The sequence below is a fragment of the Chaetodon auriga genome, chromosome 4, assembly GCF_051107435.1.
Source record: "Chaetodon auriga isolate fChaAug3 chromosome 4, fChaAug3.hap1, whole genome shotgun sequence".
In the NCBI taxonomy this organism is placed as follows: Eukaryota; Metazoa; Chordata; class Actinopteri; order Chaetodontiformes; family Chaetodontidae; genus Chaetodon; species Chaetodon auriga.
In genome coordinates this window covers 11,858,131-11,880,519 of record NC_135077.1, presented here as the reverse complement: position 1 = coordinate 11,880,519, position 22,389 = coordinate 11,858,131, and the positions used below count along the sequence as shown (strand labels likewise).

Below are 22,389 nucleotides of genomic sequence, written 5' to 3'. Positions count from 1 at the left end.
ACTATTTCGCCTGAAATCATTTTATTGCCCGTTTCTGTCTTTTATGTAGCACACGACAGTCCATTATAAACAAATGATGAAATTCCGGAGTTTATTACAAAAAAGAAAATGTTTTCAAGCTCATTTTAAAATACACATTTCATAGGGATATTTATAGTCAGCTAAACTCCGTGTGTCAGGTCCTCAGCCTCCGGTGTCATTGGTGAATGACCGAAGATGTCTCATAGCAGGTTGTTTGCCAGGCTGCTTTGTAAGTATTTTAGTAAATTACTGTTTTAATAACTTGAAAAGTTTGACAGTTTAGTTTCTGTAACAGAAGTATTCTCATTTGCTCTGTGTGGTACTTGAGCTGAGCTTTTCAGGCTGCCACAGTCTTGCACTGGCTAGCAAAGCTTTCCTTGGTTGGCTGTCAGTTAGCTTCCAGGCTAGTTAGCGACATTAGCCTACCATCCATTTATGTTGTTATAGCTCAATGACAGATAGCCAGCTAACTAACTAGCCTTTCGCTAACGTCCACCTGAAACCTATCTTTAGCCCTCTGCCTGTCTGCGCCCAGGCCAGAGCAAGTGTTGACCTTTGACCTGGTGCGTCCTTTTGGCTGTACCGTGTTTATTCACCCTGCTCAAATTGTTTTGATACAGTTAGTTAGCTCATGTGTAGTTTTCACCCTGCAACGGAAACAGCTGAATTAGCCATGCAGTCCGCCTGTCTGCAGCCTGCGTGCTTTCAGCTCTGAGCATTTTAGAGATCTGAGATCATAATTTTCATTTGACGATGCATTGGTAGGACTAATATATAAATGTTGTTTCTTAGCTGTCATTTTGTTAGGACATGGACTCAAGTGGGTAGCTGAACTTTGTACAAGCCGTTGATAAAATGTCTCAAACTGAGGTGCCTCAGAGAAGACCAAAGTTCAGTGAGGGTGAAAACTGCTGGTTTGCGTTTACTAGTCAGAAGCCTCTGTCGTGAATGGCTTTATGTAAAGCCAAAATATGGCATGGTGTCAGATCTTTTTTTTTTTTTTTTTTTTTTTTTTTTATAAAGTTCTGTAATAAGTTACTCATCTTCAAGACCATACAAAGAGTTGTTTTCTTTCTTTTTTTTTTTTTTTTTACTAGCGGGTTATTGTTCTTTTTTCTTTCAGGCTTGAGGGAACACTGACTAGAAGGAAGCAGATTAATTATCTTAAGGTTTAAGAGCATCTGTGTGTCAGACTAGTGCACTGAAGAGTGCCAATCAGTTGAGTGTGTTGTGTTCAGTGTCACCTTTGATTCACGGAGGTCATGGTGTCATATCATCTGCCAGTGATTTTTTTTCCCCAATTATTGGTTCATAAAATGTCAGAAAGTAGTTGAAAAATGCTCAAAATTCTCAGCCCCCCGAATGCCATTTTGTCTTTATCTCAAATTTTCATTGATTTATCTTCTGTTGATGGACAAGTGGATCAATCAACAAAATTTCTCAGCTCTCAAGAAGTTATTTGGGATATTTTTTTTTATTTTGCAAGCCCATAATATGGTGATTACAGCTTTATATACAGTGAAGCTTTACACTAGATTTACCAGTGCTAGCTCAAGTTACAAAAATAAATTGGCCATTATTGGTACGATTTTTATCCAGATGTCAACAGTAAAACAGACATGTGTGAGCAAAGTCGAAGAGAAACAGCTCTGATGTTATCCCTATGAAACCATATTGCAGCTCAGTTTAGACATCTCTGTAAAGCAGTTACTGTGTCTGTGGTAGCTTATTAGTGAGCTACCACAGATTTTGCACATTTTGCAGCATGCTGCTAGTCTTACCTGTCAGGTAAGGTTGTTGTATAACAAAAGCAGTGTATGTCAGATCAGTTGTCTGACAGTAGATGGAAAAGTTAACAGAGCCTCCTCACTTGCACTTTGACCTGAATGTGTCTTGCTGCTTTCTTCAGCATGCATAAGCCAGACATTTGGAAACAGCTGCATGCAACTACTCAAAACAATTAAATTAAATTAAATTCTATTTTATTTACATTGTGCCAAATCACAACAGAAGTTGTCTCAGGACACTTTCTGTATAGAGCATGTGAGGACCATACTCTTACAGAGTTGATAAGATCTGTGGGAGTCACCTGAACCATACAGCAAACATGTGGGCTAGAATAGCAGAACACTAAGCTAAAAGAGTCTAAAGATTCAGAGCTCGGTGACTTTCTCTGAGGGTTTCTTCCCATGACTCTGTCACATAACGTGTAGCTATTTAACACACCACTTTCAGTGTAATTAGCAATAATTTGTTCTCTTTGTGTTACACTTGCTTCAGTAATTGACGTGATTGTTCCATAGTATGCACAACTGTCTCTAATATAAAATAATATTCAGAGTACATCTTAGAAAACTATGATTGTTTGTGGTCTCAGGTGCAGTAGAAGTCAGCTGTGAAGTCTGAAAAAAAGCTGGAACTGTTGCTCAGCAACAATAAAAGATAAATGCAGAAGTGATTATTGCCAAAACACTGGGAGTCCCTGGAAGAAAAGTGAATTCTTAGACTTCTTATTTTACCCTTTAGCTATTCACTATGAAAAGAGTTATTTTGTTGGGTTTTCTTGACCTCCGAGCCACTTTTAAATGACAGCGTATCTTAACGCATTTGCACGCCTTAAATAACACAGCACAAAAATGTTTCACCTACATGGAACAGTACAGTTATCGTCCTTTTAAGTGAACAAGTGGATCATTCTCTAAGATTTTGATGATTGATATTAACCTGTGTATTGATATGTCACCTAACATGAGTCTGTGTTGCCCCCCCCCCCTTTTCCTTACTCTATTTAGTGCAGCGGAGTGGAGTCAGGCACTGTTACACGGGATCGAGACAGAACCTCTACATCAACAAGAACACGAAGGTCATCTGCCAAGGTTTCACAGGGAAGCAGGTTTGTACTGACGACTTGTTACCATCAACACATTTTTTTATTGTGTCACATCAGATTAGATGACCGTAATGTTATGAAATCCCAGTTTTTCCTTACTAGACACACACACACACACACACTTCCACATTCTTTGTGCGTCTAAAGCCGCACTGTATGAGTAAGATCTCCAGAGAGGATAGACTATGAAAGTTTATTATTTCCACCACTTGTTAATATTTTCATAATTGGTTTCTACCTCGGTGTACTTGTGGTCCATGTGTTTACTCTGTCAGTCTTTAAAATCTTGAAAGTCCTTCTTGTCAGATTGGGATAAACTCGTTTGTTGCCTCAGGAAGAGCAACAAGAGTCCTGAAGGACTCCTTTTGACAACTGAAACTGAAGGACTTTGTCCTTCTCAGGATAGACGGACATGTAATAGGTGTATACACAGTGTAGACAGAAGTGGTATTCATAGAATTACAATTTGAGAAAAACAGTTAGAGTACTAAGTCACATAAAGTACAACATTTTACGAATAAAATGAATATTGAATATAATTGAAAGAGTTTCGGGTAAAAGTGTTAAGAGAGAAGAAATCTGTGTTATTCATGGTGTGTGTAAATGCTGAAACTTGTCCTTGGATCAGTTGATATTGTTGATTTTTTTTTTGCAGCTGTTGCAAGACTTGTTTGTTTGCCTTAAAGGCCTCTACATTTTTTTCTAAAGAATTTCACTTTTACTTTGACTTTCTTTTTTCCCCCCATGACTAGCCTTAGTCATTGTTTTAGTCAATAATAATAACTTTGTGTGGCAGCTTGTTGATCCTTCCAGTTATTTTTCAAGAGCATGAAAAAGCTCAGGTGATTCACTTTGAACTGTGTCCAGTCGGGGAGAAAAAAAGAAACTTGGCAAGTGTGTTCGACAAGGCAGAAACGTGGACTTTATAGATTTATATCCCTCCTCTGTCCTTTCGCACATCCCATTTTTCATCCTCCATTTTCTCTTCAACATAATAAAAGGTTGTTAAATATAGTTCCAGTGAACACTCCGGGTAATTAGAAAAGGATGAGAAATGAAGCAAGTGCTATTGAGTGCACATTGTGGTGTCTTTCTGGCTTGATAAGCAAGCAATTTTTCAAATTTATTGTCCCAACATTTGCGATAATAATGACTGGCAAAAACGGCAAAGTTAGCAGGGTGAAGGAGTATTTTACAATTAGGGGAAAAATGCTGATTCATAGCTTCTAATTCCTCTTAATAGGCTAGTTATAATTTTTACATGAAGGTCATATATTTGCACTTTTAGTTATGACCCTTGGCTACTTCGCTGACATTGTTTCAGCATTTTCAGTAATAATTAACTGACTACATAGTGATAGGATTTGTTCAGCACAAAGTCACTTTCCACTGCCTTGATGCACCAATTTTCTGGGAAAGTAACAGCTGACAATCACTCACAAGATTTAACTTTCCAAAATGCTTTCTACTCCATTTAGTGTTATTGCTGCTCTGTCTTGGTCTTCATCATTTCAAGTGGGGCCTGCTAGTGATATTTGTACCAAACACATCCCTCTCTTTACCATCTCATATTAACATGTTCATGTCTAGTTTCTGCCGTCTGTGAAAAATCATCATTCCACTTGAAGGTATTTAGTTGGTTGCAGTCTGCAATCTGGCCAATAGATATCATTAAATGTTACACAGTGGACCTTTCATAAATATGCATCATATACGTTTAGATTCTATGTGTTTACAGACAATGGTTTTATGAAGTGTTTAAATGTATTATCTTTGTACTGTTTTCAATTGAGTATATGTTAAAAAAAAAAAAAAAGCAAATGATCACATTCTGCTTTATTTATGTTTTACACAGCATCCCAGATTTTTTAGAATTGGGGTTTAGATTAGCAAAAGTTATGAATTAAATGAGTTTCTGTCTAGGTTGAAGCAAATTTATCCTTTTCATGAACGTCCAGAATAACATTTTTCGAGCATGACGGGTTCCCTGTAGCTTACATGGGAGTGACAGTATGTGAAGGGTTTTTGTAATCTATCTTTTTTGGGAGATATTTCACAGGCAGTGTTGGAAAACATCCACAAGCTGCTTTTGATTTGTTTTTCAAATGTTCAGCAAGAAGCAGATTAAACGTAGCTTACATCATTATTTATCTGTCAAGAATAGTTCGATTTCTTCTGATTGGACAGCCCCGAGAAGAATCCAGGCTCACTTCTGTATCCGTCCCTTTGCTCAACGGCACAGATGATTAATCCTGGATGGCAGCATATTTCCTCCTTCCTCTCTGTCTGTAATGATATCTCAAGGTTGACGCCACAGAAGTGGCTGTACTCCACTTCATTACACACTCATGTACACGCTGACTCCTCTTGCCTTGTAGGGAACGTTTCACAGTCAGCAGTCTCTCGACTATGGCTCCCAGTTAGTTGGAGGTGTTTCCCCTGGCAAGGGTGGCAAGACTCACCTCGGCCTGCCTGTCTTCAATTCAGTCAAGGAGGTGTGTATGGACTTAATTTTTTTTGCAAAATCTAATGAAAACAACATCTTGAATATGTGTTATGAATCTGGCAGATGTGCTGCTGCTCTCCTGTGAAAGACTGTGAAGGTTTGCAGATGATTTTTAAAGAAACATTAGGTGGCACTGTTTCATTAACTTTAGAATCTCCGCTTTTAATCCACCGTCAATGCCTTTAATCCTCGCCTCAGGCGAAGGAGGGCACAGGGGCAGATGCTACTGTGATTTATGTACCCCCTCCGTTCGCGGCGGCAGCCATCATCGAGGCCATTGACGCAGAGATTCCTCTGGTGGTGTGCATCACTGAGGGCATCCCTCAGCAGGACATGGTGAGAGTCAAACATAAGCTCCTGCGCCAGGGCACCACCCGCCTCATAGGCCCCAATTGCCCCGGAGTCATCAACGTAAGCTCACGCACACACACACGCAAACACACATATCTTGACGCATTTTGCTTTTCGTTTTCTTTCTTTTTTTGAGAGAGAGATTTAATGCGTTAATATTCTGTTATCTTTTAAATGCAAGTCAACTAAAACCTTAAAGGAGCATGATTTGCTTTTACTGATATTTCTTATACTTCCTGTGTTTTGTGTATGATAAGTAACTCGCATTTTTTAAATAATGTCAATTATTTGGGTTGAATATCCCACATTTTCAGGATTTTATGGAATAGCAAAAATAACATTTTGACAAACCGTAGTAATCGTTGAATTTGTTCTGGGTTACTTAAAATGGCCTTGTTCCATAGATCAAAAGCTAAAAAATGAACTGCTGTGTTCTATAGAGAAAAGCTTATCTTCAGTAAAGAACAATCTTAAAGTGCAGGCTGAGTCCAAAGGTCTGTGAACTAGTTATAAAACAATCCCAGTGATTTCAAGCTCAAGTAATTCAGCTAAAAAACACAATCATATGCCTGTACGTTACAGCAAATGCTCTTTATTTTAATTACAATTTAAAATGTATCTTTTTGCAGCCTGGAGAATGTAAGATCGGGATCATGCCGGGCCACATTCACAAGAAAGGAAGAATTGGTGAGATTTCCGAATTTGTCTGTGAAATTGATGTGAAATCAGACACCTTGGTTTGTTTGAGCATTTAATTTACACATGACAATATACAGTAAGTTACCTTTTGCATGCTGAAGGCCATTCTATTCAAGAATATTCGCTGAATGACGTGTTTTGTGTCTGTAAATGGAGATCGGACTGACTGTTCTGTGATGGAACGGAAAGCGGGGAACAAACTTCATACTAATTCTTTCCAAATAAAACTTTTTCACTGCGCTGTACTTAAATCCCAGCTTGAGCTTCTTTTGTTGACAGCTTGATAAGCAGCGTGTGCTGTTGTTGACCAGTGAACCTTTGCAGGGAGGCCATTTTTATAGCAACTCGACTGCCATCCCTCCCAAAGCAAAGACAGAACAGCTGTTACAGAGCGTCACTGTGATAGTGATCGCATTTGTTTTTGCTGTCATCATGAAACGGTTCAACCAAAGTCAGACAGAAAATGACAGCTGCATTTTATATCATCTTATCACCCTTGATTGGAGCAGTGTTCTGCTTGTGATTTTGTGTAAAATCCTAAAATGTTTTTTTTTTTTTTTTTTTTTGGTCCTTTAATCTTTCTTCCAGGCATTGTGTCTAGATCGGGTACCCTGACATACGAAGCTGTGCACCAAACTACACAAGTTGGCCTGGGCCAGTCACTCTGCATTGGTAGGTGAACAATGACCTGCAGCATATTGAATTAAAACACAGCTTGTAGCTTTCTATCCAGATTATTTTGAGACAAGAAATTGGGACTAAAACAACAAATTCATTCTGATAACAGTGGTTTGCTTCATGGGTCGCTTTTGGCTTGAAGACAGGATGGTCGCCTTATCCAGCATCACATGCCTGCATTGAATTTAAGTGGATGTTGGCAAGACCTGAAATACGAGACCAAAAACAAAGTACTGTACATTAAGACGGCTGTTGTAATGGTTCTATGCTCTCGTCTTCAACAGTAAAGGAGAACAAAGTCACATAAACATCTTAATAGAGACAGTAGTTCATCTTGCAGTGAAACTCCTCGGATGCTGCCATATTCAGTGAATGACACAGCACGCACCCACTCCCTGATCCTTACTTAAACTATTTCTCTAGTGAGACTGAATAGACCGATCAAGTGGCCCAGATACAAAAGGAAACTTTGCCTACATTCAAATTTCATTGCCCTGAAAATCTTGAAGGAAGTGTTTCATCTCTGATCCATAACCAGGGACATGTTTTTTTTAAGGCACAGATGAGAGGAGTGAAACCTGTGGTACTACTCTGAAACAAAGAGGTTCAGAATGGAAATCCTGTGGTCTTTAAGTATTCCATGATCATCTATAACAGGCCATGCCATTCAGTATACATTCATTTCAGAAATGCTTTTTAGCTGCCTCTTGTTTTTAAACTTTCATTCCTTTTTGATTACATAGAACTGAATTTCCTAAAGCAGCTTCTACATTCTTTGTCAGTGTTGTCCATACAGAGGAGTGGAGCAGAGCAGGGCTTGTTTTTTCTGTTTGAAAACCTGGTGGATACACACCAGGTTCTGTATGAATAACAGGTATACAGTACTCTCTGCACTATCCAAGTACTGATGTGGATCTTCCCATAATCAGCCCATCCTGTTATTATCCTACTTTCCTTTCACGCAATTTTTCACAGCCTTGTTCCTGTAATTTACTGATTTCTACTGTGGATTAGCAACACATGCACAACCTGAAGCTGGAACGTTATATGCAACAATATTTCTTACTGTCAGTTTCTAATTTATTCATTCATTTAGATCAGCTGGTTTAATTTGGCCTCACCATCCAGACATGCTGTCATGATACCATTATGTCCAGCTCTATTACGTCTTTGGAACACAACAAATACAAGATTGTTTCGCACAAACAAATTCCTTTGGCCATCTTATCTGTCACCAGAAACTCGATATTAAAGGGCTGGTTGGACACCCAAATTAACTAAAAAACAACTTGGCGTCATTACTATTTGGACATTTTAATTATGGAGTGTCCGCTAGCCAGACTTCATAAAGCCAGCGCTGCAACAGTATTAAATACTGTAGAGTTCATTAAGGGGGGTTTATTGGTGGCTCGGCTGGTGACTTCTTGAGTTTGAGTATGACCTTGGGGCTACAGCAAATTACAGTTAATACAATATTTAACATCCCTGTCATCTTTGTTTCTGATTATGTGTTTCTCTTTGATTATTATTCACTGGTTTTTTTTTATCTCGGTGTTGCCAAGTTATTTTAATGGTGTGAATCAATTTAGGTGGTGTTTTGTCTTGTGGAGGTTTGCCCATGATTTTATAAATCCTGGTGACATTTTCTGTGGAAATTATTTATAAAAATGATTATTGGTCCCCTGTGTGAACATCTTTGTGAGTTATGTTCCTTGGACATAAAAGGAAAGGCATAATTAAAGTACTATGCGGAGATAATGGCGGATTGGTGCAGTTTATATCATTAAACAAACTTTGAAGTGACTTAAAATTGAAAAATGCTCTTCCTACTGTGTGACCTCAGTTCAGTTTAATATTGTCTCTGAAAAAGAAAGTTGCTCATCTGCAGTGGCTTTGGAAAGCATTTAGACCCTCAACTTTTTACACAACTTATTGTGTAAATGTATTCTAAACTTTAAAAAAAGTCTCTCAAAGTGGAAAAACAATGTGAAGCTGATGATGTTCAAATGCTTCTTATACCACTGAACAGCCCTGTGATTCTCACCTATTCACAGGAAATATCCTCTGAGAGTCTTGAGCATACAGCTTGTGTTTGCTTTGTCTCCTGCAAGGTATTGGTGGGGATCCATTCAACGGTACAAACTTCATAGACTGTCTGGAGGTGTTCCTGCAGGATCCCAAGACAGAGGGCATCATCCTTATTGGAGAAATTGGAGGCAATGCTGAAGAGAACGCAGCAGAGTACCTCAAACAACACAACTCTGTAAGGAAACGACGCACTGGACACCCATTATTTTTACTTCACTCTCCTTGTTATATCTCTGCTACAGTGCTTCACCTCCACAGATATATCTGTTTATATAAAATATTCATCCTTTTCTGATTTGGCTCTCAGCCATGCCCTTTTAAATCTATCAACTGTAGTGAACACTGGAAACCATCATAAGTCCCGAAAAAAGTGGAGCTATATGAAAGTGTCCTCTGTCTTTGGTGACCGCCTCAGGCTTTCACTCTTACTTTTCTGTGTTTCTATGATAAAGACAAAGAATGACAGATGGGATGGAGGAATGATTCACTGAACATGAAATCTGCAGTGATTATGAGCAGTGAACCTTTTCTGATTTCCACATGTGATAAAGAGCAGCAGGGTGATGATTGGCTAATGTCACCAAGTGGCTAGGAACCTGTAATTGACATTTTTAACTTAAGCAGGCCCGTACTTGGCATTTTGCCCCTCACAGACGACTTTTAAGCTGTTAATTTTTCAGTGTGTATGTGTTTGTTTCTGTGTACTAAATGTGCTCTTGAGCCGAGAAATGGACTTGATTTGCCCTCGGCTGTGCTAATGCATGCAAATCTTCCCCCTGGCGTCTCAGGAGAATAACTTCTCTCACTCAACAAAAAAGTACAAACCCTCCACCACCACCACCCCACCCACCCAATCAGGCAGAGTGTTGACAGCGAGGGACAGTTCAAATGAAACACATGCATGACAAAGCCCAGCAGAGCGTGGGAGTAAGCTGCACATCTTCTGTGAAAGTCATCGACATAAATATATTTTGATAGTAGGGAAAAGCACAAAGAAGTGTGGAGACATTGTTTTTACTTTGGAGCAAACTTAACTTTACTTGATTTGAATACATTTGAATTCACGTCATCAATACACTAACCTAGGGCATCTCCCATATGTGATTTTTGTTTTAATGTGAAGCACAGTCTTGCTGGGAAGGAGCAGCAGATGAGCTCATCCAGAATATGCACTGCAAAACAGGGACGACTTCAACTCGATGACAGATTCTTTCTGATCTGTTGGGAAGAAAAACCTTTCTAGATGTAATAAGAAATTGTAGCTAATTCCTGACATTTAATCCATGTAAACGTTTCCTGTCTTGGGTCAGTTAGGATCACTTCTTTATTTTAAGAATATGAAATGTCGGAATAATAGCAGAGAGAACTAGACAATTTCCCTGCGGGAAATTTTGAAAGGGCCACGGGGTCTACTGCCCGACCGCGTACATATACATTACATTATATGCCCATATGTCTGTTTATTTGTGTAAGGGAGCATGAGAGAGAAGTGCTCACAGAGGTACTGAGCCTCAGAGGTTGCCACAGCAACTCCAGAGCCCCTCCCAATCATGCTCTATGAGACACAGCTGCGCACGCACACACACGCCTCCTCTCAGCACTCAGGCACACATGCACTCAGAGAGAGAAAAAGAGACAGTGGCCGGGCTTAGAGGCGTCTAATTCAAATTCTGTAAGTCTCACACATTTTTCCAGCACATTGTGAGAGAGAGGACAAGTTTGTCTACAACTGTGGAAAAAATCATGCCTGTAGTGTGTAAACTGTGGCCGGGAGGAGCCTGGAAAGACAAAAAATCTAGACTTTTTTTCAGGCTCTCTGCCACTGAGGCTCAGTGGTTGTCACGGCAATTTGGCTTGGTTGCCCATGACGATAAGGGCAGACAGAGAGGGGCGACAGAAAAGCGGAGAAAACGAGCGATTTTCTGCCTCTGCACTCCTCTCACATTTGGGCTTCTCCTGAGAGAACGGAAGCTCCTATCAGAAAAACAAAGACACCGTGAGCGCCTTGAGGACTTCCTGAACGTTTTGGTGTAATTTTGTGTTTCTACAGAATATTTTGTGGACACAGTCGCGAGTTGAAAACAGGGCTCCTTTCTGCTCTCTCCGAAAATCTTTGTATTGGAGTGCATGGAGAGCAGAGACAGACGTGGCCGCGCTTAGAGGCTGCTAATTCAAATTCTGTTCGTCTCACAGATTTTTCGAGCACATTGTGAGAGAGAGGACAAGTTTGTCTACAACTGTGGAAAAAATCATGCCTGTAGAGTGTAAACTGTGGCCGGGAGGAGCGTGGAAAGAGCAAAAACCTAGTCGTTTTTAATCGGCTCTCTCCCACTCTAGCGATGATGTCACCCACTCTAGCCTCTAACTGTCCACGCAATACACACCCATTGAAATCTGAGAATTTCTCCAAAAACGCTCATGGTCATTGATGAGGGATTACTCAAAAACTACACGAGTTATCAAAACGTGGCTTAATACAGCAATAGACAAGACTTGTGTCTACAATTTAAAGTTTAAATGGAGTCTCTAGGTGAAAGTATGCCGAAGCAGTAGCCAGCAGAAGAAGTGAGATCATTTTCAGCTCCTCCCATTCATTTCTTATGGAAAATTTATCGCAGTTTTTCGCGACTTACGTCGCGAAAAACTGCGATAAATTTCCCAAAAATAATAGCACGCCGATCCCGATCGAGACGCACGTTTTGATATAACATTTGCGTGGGTGCTCCCAAAACTGTAGGAGGAGTAGCGGTCCGAAATTTGACACGGAAGAGGAAGAATAATAATAATAATAATAATAATAATAAGAAAAAACACGCAGGATAACAATAGTGCTCGTGGCTTGCCCCGTGGCCCTAATTATTTATTTCAGATTCGATTTCTTGCATCACATTCCCAGTGGGTCAAATCTTCACCTACGCTTAGCTTTTGACAGTATTGCTTTTCATCTGCTAGTTTCAGGTGGTCTTCCTAAAGCTTCTCACAATAAGTTGCTGGAATTTTGGCCCATTCGTCCTGACAGAACGACTGTAACTGAGTTGGGTTTGTAGACCTCCTTACTCACAAACATTTTTTCCGTTCTACCCACAAATTCTCTCTTGAATTGCGGTCAGGGCTTAGTGATGATTTGCGACAATTTTGTAAGTATGCTGGGGGTCATTATTTAGAAGGCCCATTATGACCAAACTTTGACTTCCTGGCTGATGACAACAAAGATGTTGCTTCGATATGTCCATCTAAATTTCCTTCCTGATCTATTTTGTGAAGTGCACCTGCAGCAAAGCACCCCAGCAGCATGATGCTGCACCCCCGTTGCTTCACGGTTGGGATGTGCTCCTCTGTGTGCAGGCCTCCCTCTTTTTCCTCTAAACCATATGATGATCATTATGACCCAACAGTTCAATTTGTGTTTCGTCAGGCCAGGAAATATTCCCACACTGAGCTTCGTTTAGCCTGCTTCATTTTTTACCTCATAGGCTTTTCACACTGCGCTTAGCCCCAGGCAACGTGAAGGCGTTAGCTGTGTGTGGTGTGTGGTGTGTGGTGTGTGTTGTGTGTGTAAATTAACCCACAGACCCACATGCGTAACCTGTCAAAACTATTCTTGGTGGTTAGCTGATCATAGAAATGACTTTAAAATCAACACATTGTTTTGATCTTCATAATTAACATTAACTGAGCTACTTCCATATGTAAAGAAAATGACATTGATGGTGACACCAGTCAGCCGATGCTGGTTAGGAGAAAACACATAGACTCCCCCCACGACAAGAAATAAACCAACATGAACAAAGTCAGGCTGAGTGAATGAATGAGAATACAATCTAATGATCAGGCTACCAGCCATCATCAGATAATTCAAATATTGCTAAATCCTGATAGGTGTTCAAGAGTACATGACCATTACTTTTGTCCAGCTGAGCTCTGGCCCCTTCCCACCAGTGAGATACTACAGCAAAGACAGAAATATCTCATGTGAAATACACTAAACTTTGGCAGGAAACTGTTCATGTATGACTCCATCCCTCACAGGAGGAAGTTAATTGAGAAAATATATTTTTTTTCTTTTCTAAGATGCTGCGTTTCACATTAACTTGACAAATTCTGCCACACTGGACACATTAAGCCCACACTGCTCAGTAAAATTAAAGGTCCAGTGTTGTGATTGATTTGTGTCATGCAACATTAAATATATTGAACTCCTATTTGAGAAACACACATTATACCAAAAGGTGAAGAAGTATTGATTTCAGCATCCATCAGTGTTACAGTTGACTTACTGCAGACTGTTTATCTACTGATGCCTTAATTCTGTAAAATTCAAGAAAACAAGCTTATACCTCCCATCTGGCTCTGCTGTCAGATTTTAGGATGCGGGGCGTATTTCAAGGCTCAGTCTTTGTCAGTGTCTGCCAACATATTATGGTCTTAAAAGTCACCTGTATCAAAGGTCTGCCTATCATCGCCAGAGTTTCACAGGCCTTCTGGAGTCAGGAAAAGGTTTTACACAGAATAACCATATTACAATTTGCTTCATGCATATCAAGTAGGTCAGAGTATTTGGCACCTAAGCTACCATAGAGGGTTTTTTTTTCTATTTCAGCCTGGCCTGTCTCCACTGAGCTTAGCTAAACCCCTTGTAATTCTGTGGAAACAACTCTGAAACGAACGCAGCTTGTAGTCTGGAGGAAGACTGAGGTTAGAGAAGCACTGGTGAGCTCCACGTGTATGTGCGCATGCCCGTTCTATTCATGCCTACCTGTCATGTTTATAGTGGTGTGTAAGTCTTTCAGTTTGGCTTTTTATGCTGGTGAATACAGTTCCTCACCTCAGAGTATGCCCTTTAGTGTTCACAGAACAAAGTCTTCCTCCAGTCAGGTTGGCAGACAGAGGTGGGGGAACTGCCTTATTGGTTTCATAATTAGGGTAATATATCTGAACTGCTAACAGTGGAAGACAAAAGACGGGTAAAGTGAATGATAGTACGACTCCCCTCCCTGTATGCATTGTTAGTACTTAGTATCCAGGGAGGCAGGGATTAATAGAGTAATTAAACCCCTTTCGTTTGAGGTAGATTTAAGACATGATTCACATGAGGGTGGTTTGTTTATTCAGGACGTGATTTGACTGCTGAATACTGAGCAGGGTTTGGCGCTAATTTGCTCTGTGCTTACATGTTTTTTTTCGATGCATAGAACAGATGCTTGCAACATATTTAGAGCACTTAAAAGTGATCTTCCCTCTCTCTTCATTTCCCTGCTAACTGTGCAAGTGTTAATGTCTCATTAGTGATGCATTTCTAGCCAAAGTCCTCAACATTTCCCTGGCTGATATACATCCTGCTAGTCTTAATTATTGAAAGTCATCTCCAGTTTACATTAGTGACTGCCATCTTGTCCCTGCCACTGGCAGGTCTGAATTTGGAGCTGAAATGGCAGCAGAAGTGGGTGTCTTTGAAGGACCTCACTGTATTGCTTTGGCTGTTGAACATGTCACATTCACTCTCTGAGAGCAGTCTGCCAGATGAGCCACAGCCTTTGTTGAAAGCCCAGGATGAAAAGTGTGTGTGCGCGCGTGTGTGTATGCACAAAGCCGTCCTCTGCAATTATGTTGTTATTGCTAAGTATGAAATATTAGCCGCTCTCCGTGCGCACACACACACGCACACCGTCCCTCTTGCTGGTTATGATGTTATTGCTGAAGATGAAATATTAGCTCTCTTCACCTTGGAAATGATCTTAACTGTTGAATGTAACATCCATCAGTGAGCAAGCAGCATAGACAGGCGCTGAGCTAATCAGTGCCTGCATGACTAATTACCATCTCAGAAATGAGATGATATGAAATGGCAGGAGCCTGAGCCCCTATCTGGTCATACACCAACCCATGCAATTAAATGGCTTGATTGACCCTTTGTTTTAATAATGCAGGCTGAGACGGAGATGGCTGGTTAGACAAGCCTGTTACCATGGGGGCTTTGTAATGGGAGGACATGGGGTGCTTAATTTCTAATGAATGAATAAAATGCAGGTGCAGAAAACTCATTTTCTCTATTTTAGTGCCCCCCCCCCCCCCTCTTGTTTTGCTCCCTTCGTTTCTCCTTCCTTTTTCACTTCATTGATTTGCGAACTGTACTCGCACCCTCACCTTCCCTTGAGCATTTTGTCATTTTTTGGTCCATTTTAACCTCATTTGACACTCATGTTTTTTTAAATTTCCTCTCCCTCGTCTACATTCAGGGGGCTAATTCAAAGCCTGTGGTGTCCTTCATCGCGGGGCTAACTGCTCCTCCCGGCCGTAGAATGGGCCACGCTGGTGCCATCATCGCTGGTGGAAAGGGTGGAGCCAAAGAGAAGATTGCAGCCCTCCAGTCAGCTGGAGTTGTAGTCAGCATGTCCCCTGCCCAGCTGGGTAGCACTATGTTCAAGGTGAGTCCTTTGTTCCTGCAAGTTATCATTGTACATAATAATAATACTTTGAGAGGCAATTCTGCCTAATGACTACATTTACTTTTGATTCAGCAAGGTTTGCTGATAATGTTAAGCTTAAGCAAGCGTAGCACTATGACTTGTAATGGAGTATTTTTATGTTATACAATATTAAAGATGCGAGTACTTTTTCCCATACGGATCATTATAATATGATACTGTTCTGTTTTGATGGCAAGAGCACAGCAGTTAAATTGTCTTTCAAAGGTTTACCAAAAAATTCCAGTTTCACAAAAAATATCAACACTTCCCTTGAGCCCTTTTCAGACACGCACCCCCTCATGTAAATGTGATGGCAATTTACATGTTGGTCCCAAGTATGAATAAGTACATGAGTCATTTTTACATCAGACCAAGGGCCGGGTGATATGACGCTATGTACTGTGCAGTGGTAGAAATGTGTCCGCTGGTGGGGATTTAGCAATAACGTTTCCACCGCAGGAGCTATCCCCTCAGTGTGCCTGCTGTATATACACGGGGCAGGCTATTTAGCAAATCAGGGCTGGATTCTCGTGTGATCTCCTGAACACAACTGCTTATTACGTTCACATGTGACATGAGAGCAACAGTTGGTGAAAAGAGAGTGACAAGAAATCATGGAGAAGGAGAGTAGGAGCCAAACCCTGTCGTGTGGGCACGGTTTGGATTTAGAGGCAGCTGTTTTTGTTTGTATGGAAGGTCCAAATAACAGACCAAAATAATCAAATGTGATGAAGTACATTATGGTTATTTTAATTGAATTTACAGAAGAATTGTTGTATTGTAATATCTACAGCTGCCATGAGAGAAGATTTTGTCCATTCTGCCCACCCTTAGTTGGACCTAGTGGCATCACCATAATACCTAGATGTCTGTGTCTGAATGATGATACTCCATTTTTTAACTTTACTAACAGACAGATGAAGTCAGCAATGTTGCATTTGTCTGAACCGACCTACATTAACAAATTCAAATGTCACACTTTGTGTTTTGCATTCTCACCGTGCTCAGTCACATCCTTCAAATAATGTTTTTCTCAGTATTTAAACATAATCCTAAATACATTAGGCTCAGATGCTCCCCTTGTTGTTGTTTTGGCCTCATCCATCAATCTCATTTTATCTCTTCTAGACTCACGTCTTGTTTCAGTCTTTGTCTTCCATTTCTGTCTGTATTATTGCTGCCAAATTGAAATGTAATACCTTAAGAAATAGAAAAACAGACAAGAAAATATTTCACTTAATTACAAAACGGCAAATCCAAATATCTGTGCTCCATTGTTTTACGAGAACTGCACAATACGAGTAGCAAATAATAAATAAAGTAAACAAATACCAAGGTCACGTTTTCATTATACAGATGAATAAAAAAGCTAATTAGAACTGACGTTTAGCATAAGTAATTAAGAGGTTATATCGTATTGTAACACAACGCTGTAGTAATTCTTTTGGCTTCAGAAGAAAACGTGTTGCTGGTCACTTGCAGCACCAGCTTTCATCACCGAGCAGTCACAGGGTTTGCTGGGAAGAGGAACAGCAGGAGTAACAAGTTGAGATTGAACTTTTAATATGCCGTAAAGAAAGGCAGAAGACAAGGGCAGAAATTAATAAACGTGCGTTGACAGTAGCTGAGTTGCCGCCACTGCCCCTTTATTTCAATTTATCTCTGGGGAAGCACTGTTAACAAGATGTATAAAAAGTGAAAGCATGTATTACACCCATTCATCATCTTATGCTTTCATTAGCACTGCCGGCAGTACTGCACACGGATATAGATTTACACACCCTTTTTTCCTCCCCAAAGTTTAATTCATAATCATTGTGTGTAATGATGAAAAACGTGCGTCAGGGTTGCTCATTTTGCTGCATATTGTGTTCATACATCTCTGTTAATTTCATTGACCGCCATAATCGAAATAGTAACAAGTAAGAGAAGCAAGAAGACATCATGCTTTTGGCGTGGGCAGAAACGGTGACGACCTCAGCCTCAGCTGCTCCTTGAGGTGGAGAGCACCTCTGCTGTCACTGACCTGCATGATACTTGAAAACCTGCTTCTGCAGAAAGTGGATACAGAAACATGCGTCATCGTACTTAATTCAAGGTTTATGAATTATGCATCCAGCTACATTCAGATGGTTTTTGGTAAAAACATAATAAGCTGCACAAAATGACCTCCTTGTCTAGACTTTTTTGTTCATTCATTTGTTCGAGTGGCTGTGTCCTGTGTTCATCCTTAACAGTAACTCTGATACAGCAAGTACATGCATCATTAAGTGTATATTTGCAGTTATAAAGACGTATGTTGTATTTCAAGGAGTTTTAAGTGAATGGCCAATGGCAGAAAGTAATAAGGCTTTTATTTTCGAGGGGTACATTATCACGTTGGACAAAGGCTGCACACTATTCATCTTAATAATAATTACATACACACTGCCCACGACAGCGGTAGTGTAAACAGGAAGGATGCAGCATGCTAGTATCGCTACCACTCTCTGTGTTGAAATTAAATTACAGATAGATAAAATTTTCACTTCTAGACATGTGACAATTAGGTGAAAGTAAAATATAGAAGCCCAGATTAATTTTTCGACTCATATCTCATTTTTATTGTCAAGTCTGGTAGACGGGTACACTGGGAAAATGAAATTATTCCAAAGAATAAGCTGAATTCACACTGTCAGCACAGAGTGTATTATAAATACAGTGTTTCTGTCATAGACTTTGGGTGCAGGAAAATGCTAAATAAGTGATTTTTACCACAGTTCTCAGACTTAAACAACTGAATAGGATGATTGCCAGTGACTCCTGAAAAGACATGCCTTCATCACCACGTGGTTAACGTTGTGAAATGGTTGCCATTTGGTTAGGTTTGTGAGTATGTTGCTGTAGAGGTATGTATCTACGCTGAAATAAGTCAACCTTCAGTTTCACACAGGACACAAGCAGCAGCCTCCTGAATGAAAGTCCTGTTTGTTTGACCCGTCTATCCACCTCACCTTGCTCCATACGTAGACTTTCTTGCTCTTTATACTACGTCACCTGACTCCTTTGCTCCCGTCATTATTGCTATGGCCTCTAGAGGTCGCAGCCTGACAGTAAATAGAAATATTGGCTGCAATAACCTACTTGCAGACAACCTATGTTGTTTTCACAGTGAGGATTGGCTGAATATTTAAGTATAAGGTTTCATATTCTGACATATCCTGGATTGTTTCTCGTTTTAAGTATTTTAATTGTGCTTTTATCACTTAATGATGTTGTAATTGTTTGTCATTTTGCTCCCATTGTGATTGTTTTTCGCAGCCTGTGACTGTAATTTAAAAACACTTGTTTCATAGTGTGAATTTGATGTCTAATGAAAGTGAAAGTTTGTATTTTTGAGAAGCTCTTTCTCTTTGAATAAGCCCACCTGTTGTTTTTACTTTAGCTTCACTAAATGTGAGTACTTAGTTGTGTTCATGTGTCTTTCTTAAAGCCCCTGAAAAATGGGTTTCAAATGTTAAATATTAGTTAGTTAAACAACAGTCAAAGTCATCCTGAGTTGTTAACTAATCTGCTTCATCAGGACTGTGTGGGTGTGGATGGATCATACCAAATAGACAGTACTGCTAAAATCAGCAAACGACCCCACAACAGTCATCAGATTCTGACTCAAATGTTACTAAACTCTTATTGGTGCATGGAAGTACATGACACCATCTTTTTCCACCTCTGTCCACTTCAAAAAAGTGCAAAGGCAGAAGTTTCTCATGTGAGATGACCAAAACTGTTCTGACTTTTGTCACGCAAGACACCCACCGATCAGTCAGTCAGATGTCTGTTCAGAAAATTTGATTTCAGTACCTTGAACCATTGAAAATGACTTATAGTATGTTGGAGAAAAAATTAAATATGCAGCTCTTGCAATGATATCCAAAGGAATTTCAGTGCCACTGGTGCAAGGACAAGTTATCAGAAAAGTTGTGTTTATCTGGGAAGGACTTAATTCATATGCACGGTAGAATAATTATGACCTTTTGCTTGTTTACAAAAAATCTGGTACTCCTAATCATAAACAGCAGATAGTATTGTCCTAACCCCGCTCAGCATTCACGGTGAAGCTGCATGCACATGTATGCGGATGTGCTCAGGCAAACACATTTCATCATTTCAAGCTTTTGTTTGTCATAAATTCAGAGCTCAAAAGTTTAAGGCAGCACACAGACGTATTTACAATCCTCAGCCCTCGCACACCCGGCCCCAGGTGTGTCGAAGCACTTATCATTGCCTGCTTGTAAATATCTGGCTTTTCTTTCATGTCATGTTTTCCTGCGCTCTCCTCCCTCTTGATCCGGACGTATTTTCACTCATCTTTTTGGAGTGGCAACCTCTGTACTTTCCTCATTTTACCCCCCTTCTTGCTCTTGCGTTGTCTTGTCGAGCGTCTGTCTCATACGAAAAGTCTTTTTGTCCTGTCTGTCACAAAAAGCACTGCTTTTACCTTTTGTGCTATGATTCCTGTCTTGTACTCTTGAGTTACTGTCTACCGCCTTGGGCCAACAAAGCATCCGTCTGCTTATGTCGCAAATACCCTCCTTCTCTTCTGCGTTGTCACTCTTTACCTTTTCTCCCCCTTGTCCTTTCATTTCCTCTGCAGCTTTGTCCCCAATTACTGAACTCTGTGCCACTCCCTCTTTCACCTCACTTCATCCGTAAAGCAAAAATCCAACAAGGCCACAATTCTCCGTTCTACCCCTCCACTCAAACGCCGCCACGTTCATTTCGTCCTTCCCAGAAAGTCGAGTTAAGAGAGGCCGAGGCTGCTTCTCCAGCATTTCAGAAACAGGAACATATTTCCTCCTCAAGGTGGCAGTAGACCTTCAGATATCCACAAGCCACATAGGAATGGGCCAACATGTGCATGAGTACTTGTGTGTGCTGCAGACCTGATAAATGACATTTGCATTAAGTTACTTTCCCCCTGTGCAATGGAAAATTCTCGGGGAACGACATATTCTTCATCATCATCCTACGGTTTGTGTGATATTTTCCAAATTGAATATGTAAATAGCTACATCCTTTTTAATGGCTATCATAATGCTCTCTCATTTATAGTCACATGGTTGGACTGTGCTGATAAACACAGCAGCTATAACCTCACATAAATCAGATTTTTGCAGATGTGTAGCCTCGATCAGTCACAGGAAGTGAGTTGTTTTAATGTTGACAACTGGAACTTAGTGGCACGCACAGCGCTACATGATTTGCACTCTCCAGGAAAAACAACAGGCTCTCCAAAGCTCCAGCCGCCTCTGTTTCCCCGACTCAACAGTGGATCTGATACACGGGATCAAAACAGAGCTGTGTGAATTCTGCATGAATAAATCATTCACTTCTGTCTTTCTCACTTCATTTCACGTTGCGTCTTCTCTTCTCCCTCTTTGTTGTCCGTCTCTCTGCAGGAGTTTGAGAAGAGGAAGATGTTGTAAATTGTGCGAGAAGGCACCCGACCTTTTACCCCTTGCCCCGAAACTGAGATGAGCAGCCTGATTCTGGAGGTGGATATGTCTTACAGAATCTCGAAACCCTGATTATTTCAACCACGAAACGCACATCCAGTGTTTATATTGTAATTTCTGCCATGAACTTGTACCTTGCACATAACGAAAGAATAAAACATAGTGTCTTAATGGTATCCAAAATAACTCACTGTACACAATATATAAGGTTTATAGATGTGTTTGTCTTCTTCCACACAATGTCGAGAGCTGAAGGAGGGATGCCATGTAAACCTTGGTGATCTGTTTTGTTCTGTTATACTCCTGCTGTAATGCATATTCCATCACTCATTTCGCTGGCTGTCCACCTGAATAAGAAATATTTCTCATATCATTTTCCTGCTGTGTTCCTATCCTTTCTTACAGCACATTCATCAAACAGATGATTGATGTTAAAATGAGCTCCTTTCTCCAGGTTTCTGCCTTTTTGAAGTAACATGAGCATAAAACACGACATATGTAAGAGAACGGACGGGGGTACAAAAGGTATCACAAGTTGAGCGGAGACGGTGTTTACAAGCACAGCCTGTGCCTGTTACATGCTGTACGCACAGAATCAAGTACCAGGAAAGGAGTTAAGATGAAGGTGTTTCCTTTCCATAGATCTTAATGTTCAGTTTCTCAAAAACTCCCTTTTAAAAATCACAACATTTGGTTTTAGTCATGCTGTTACACCGTTTAAAGACTATTAAGCAGAAAGGATTAATAGGCTAATTTATCAGTTAATCAAAAGATAACATCTGAATAGTCAATCATTTTAAAGCTTGGGCACACCAGCATTTACAATGGTGACATTTTTTGCAGAGACTCCACAGAAATGAATTCAACTTTGGAACAAATTCATGCCATTGACCAACAGCAGACCATCTCACTGGTGCTCACCTTTGAGGGGCCAGAGAGCTGCAGAGGGTAAAACAGAGGAAGCAGTCGTTGCTTATTAACCTCGTCTGTCAGGCTTTAAACTCCTCCACAGAGGAGGAAGGGTTTGTCGTTGTGAGACAGGAGTCAATGGAATAAAAATGTCTCTTGGAAAAACTGAGCTTATTATCCATTTAGCATGCTAACTGCCATTTAGCATGATTTTAATCCTCATAACGATAAGTCTCTCTTCAATAAAATGCCAGGAGGAGGAAATGGCACAGTACAGGAGAAAAA

The 22,389-nt window shown here is 40.3% G+C and overlaps 1 protein-coding gene across 1 annotated transcript; it reads left to right on the top strand.

Moving 5' to 3' along the window:
• Positions 1 to 170: 170 nt before the first annotated feature.
• suclg1 (succinate-CoA ligase GDP/ADP-forming subunit alph) lies at positions 171 to 21,568 on the top strand. The gene is made up of 9 exons (XM_076728908.1): positions 171 to 250; positions 2,814 to 2,914; positions 5,290 to 5,406; positions 5,616 to 5,828; positions 6,398 to 6,455; positions 7,056 to 7,139; positions 9,257 to 9,408; positions 15,470 to 15,658; positions 21,139 to 21,568. Exons 1-9 carry the CDS (start codon positions 217 to 219, stop codon positions 21,163 to 21,165), a joined length of 975 nt encoding a protein of 324 aa, XP_076585023.1. The 5' UTR covers positions 171 to 216; the 3' UTR covers positions 21,166 to 21,568.
• Positions 21,569 to 22,389: the final 821 nt, after the last annotated feature.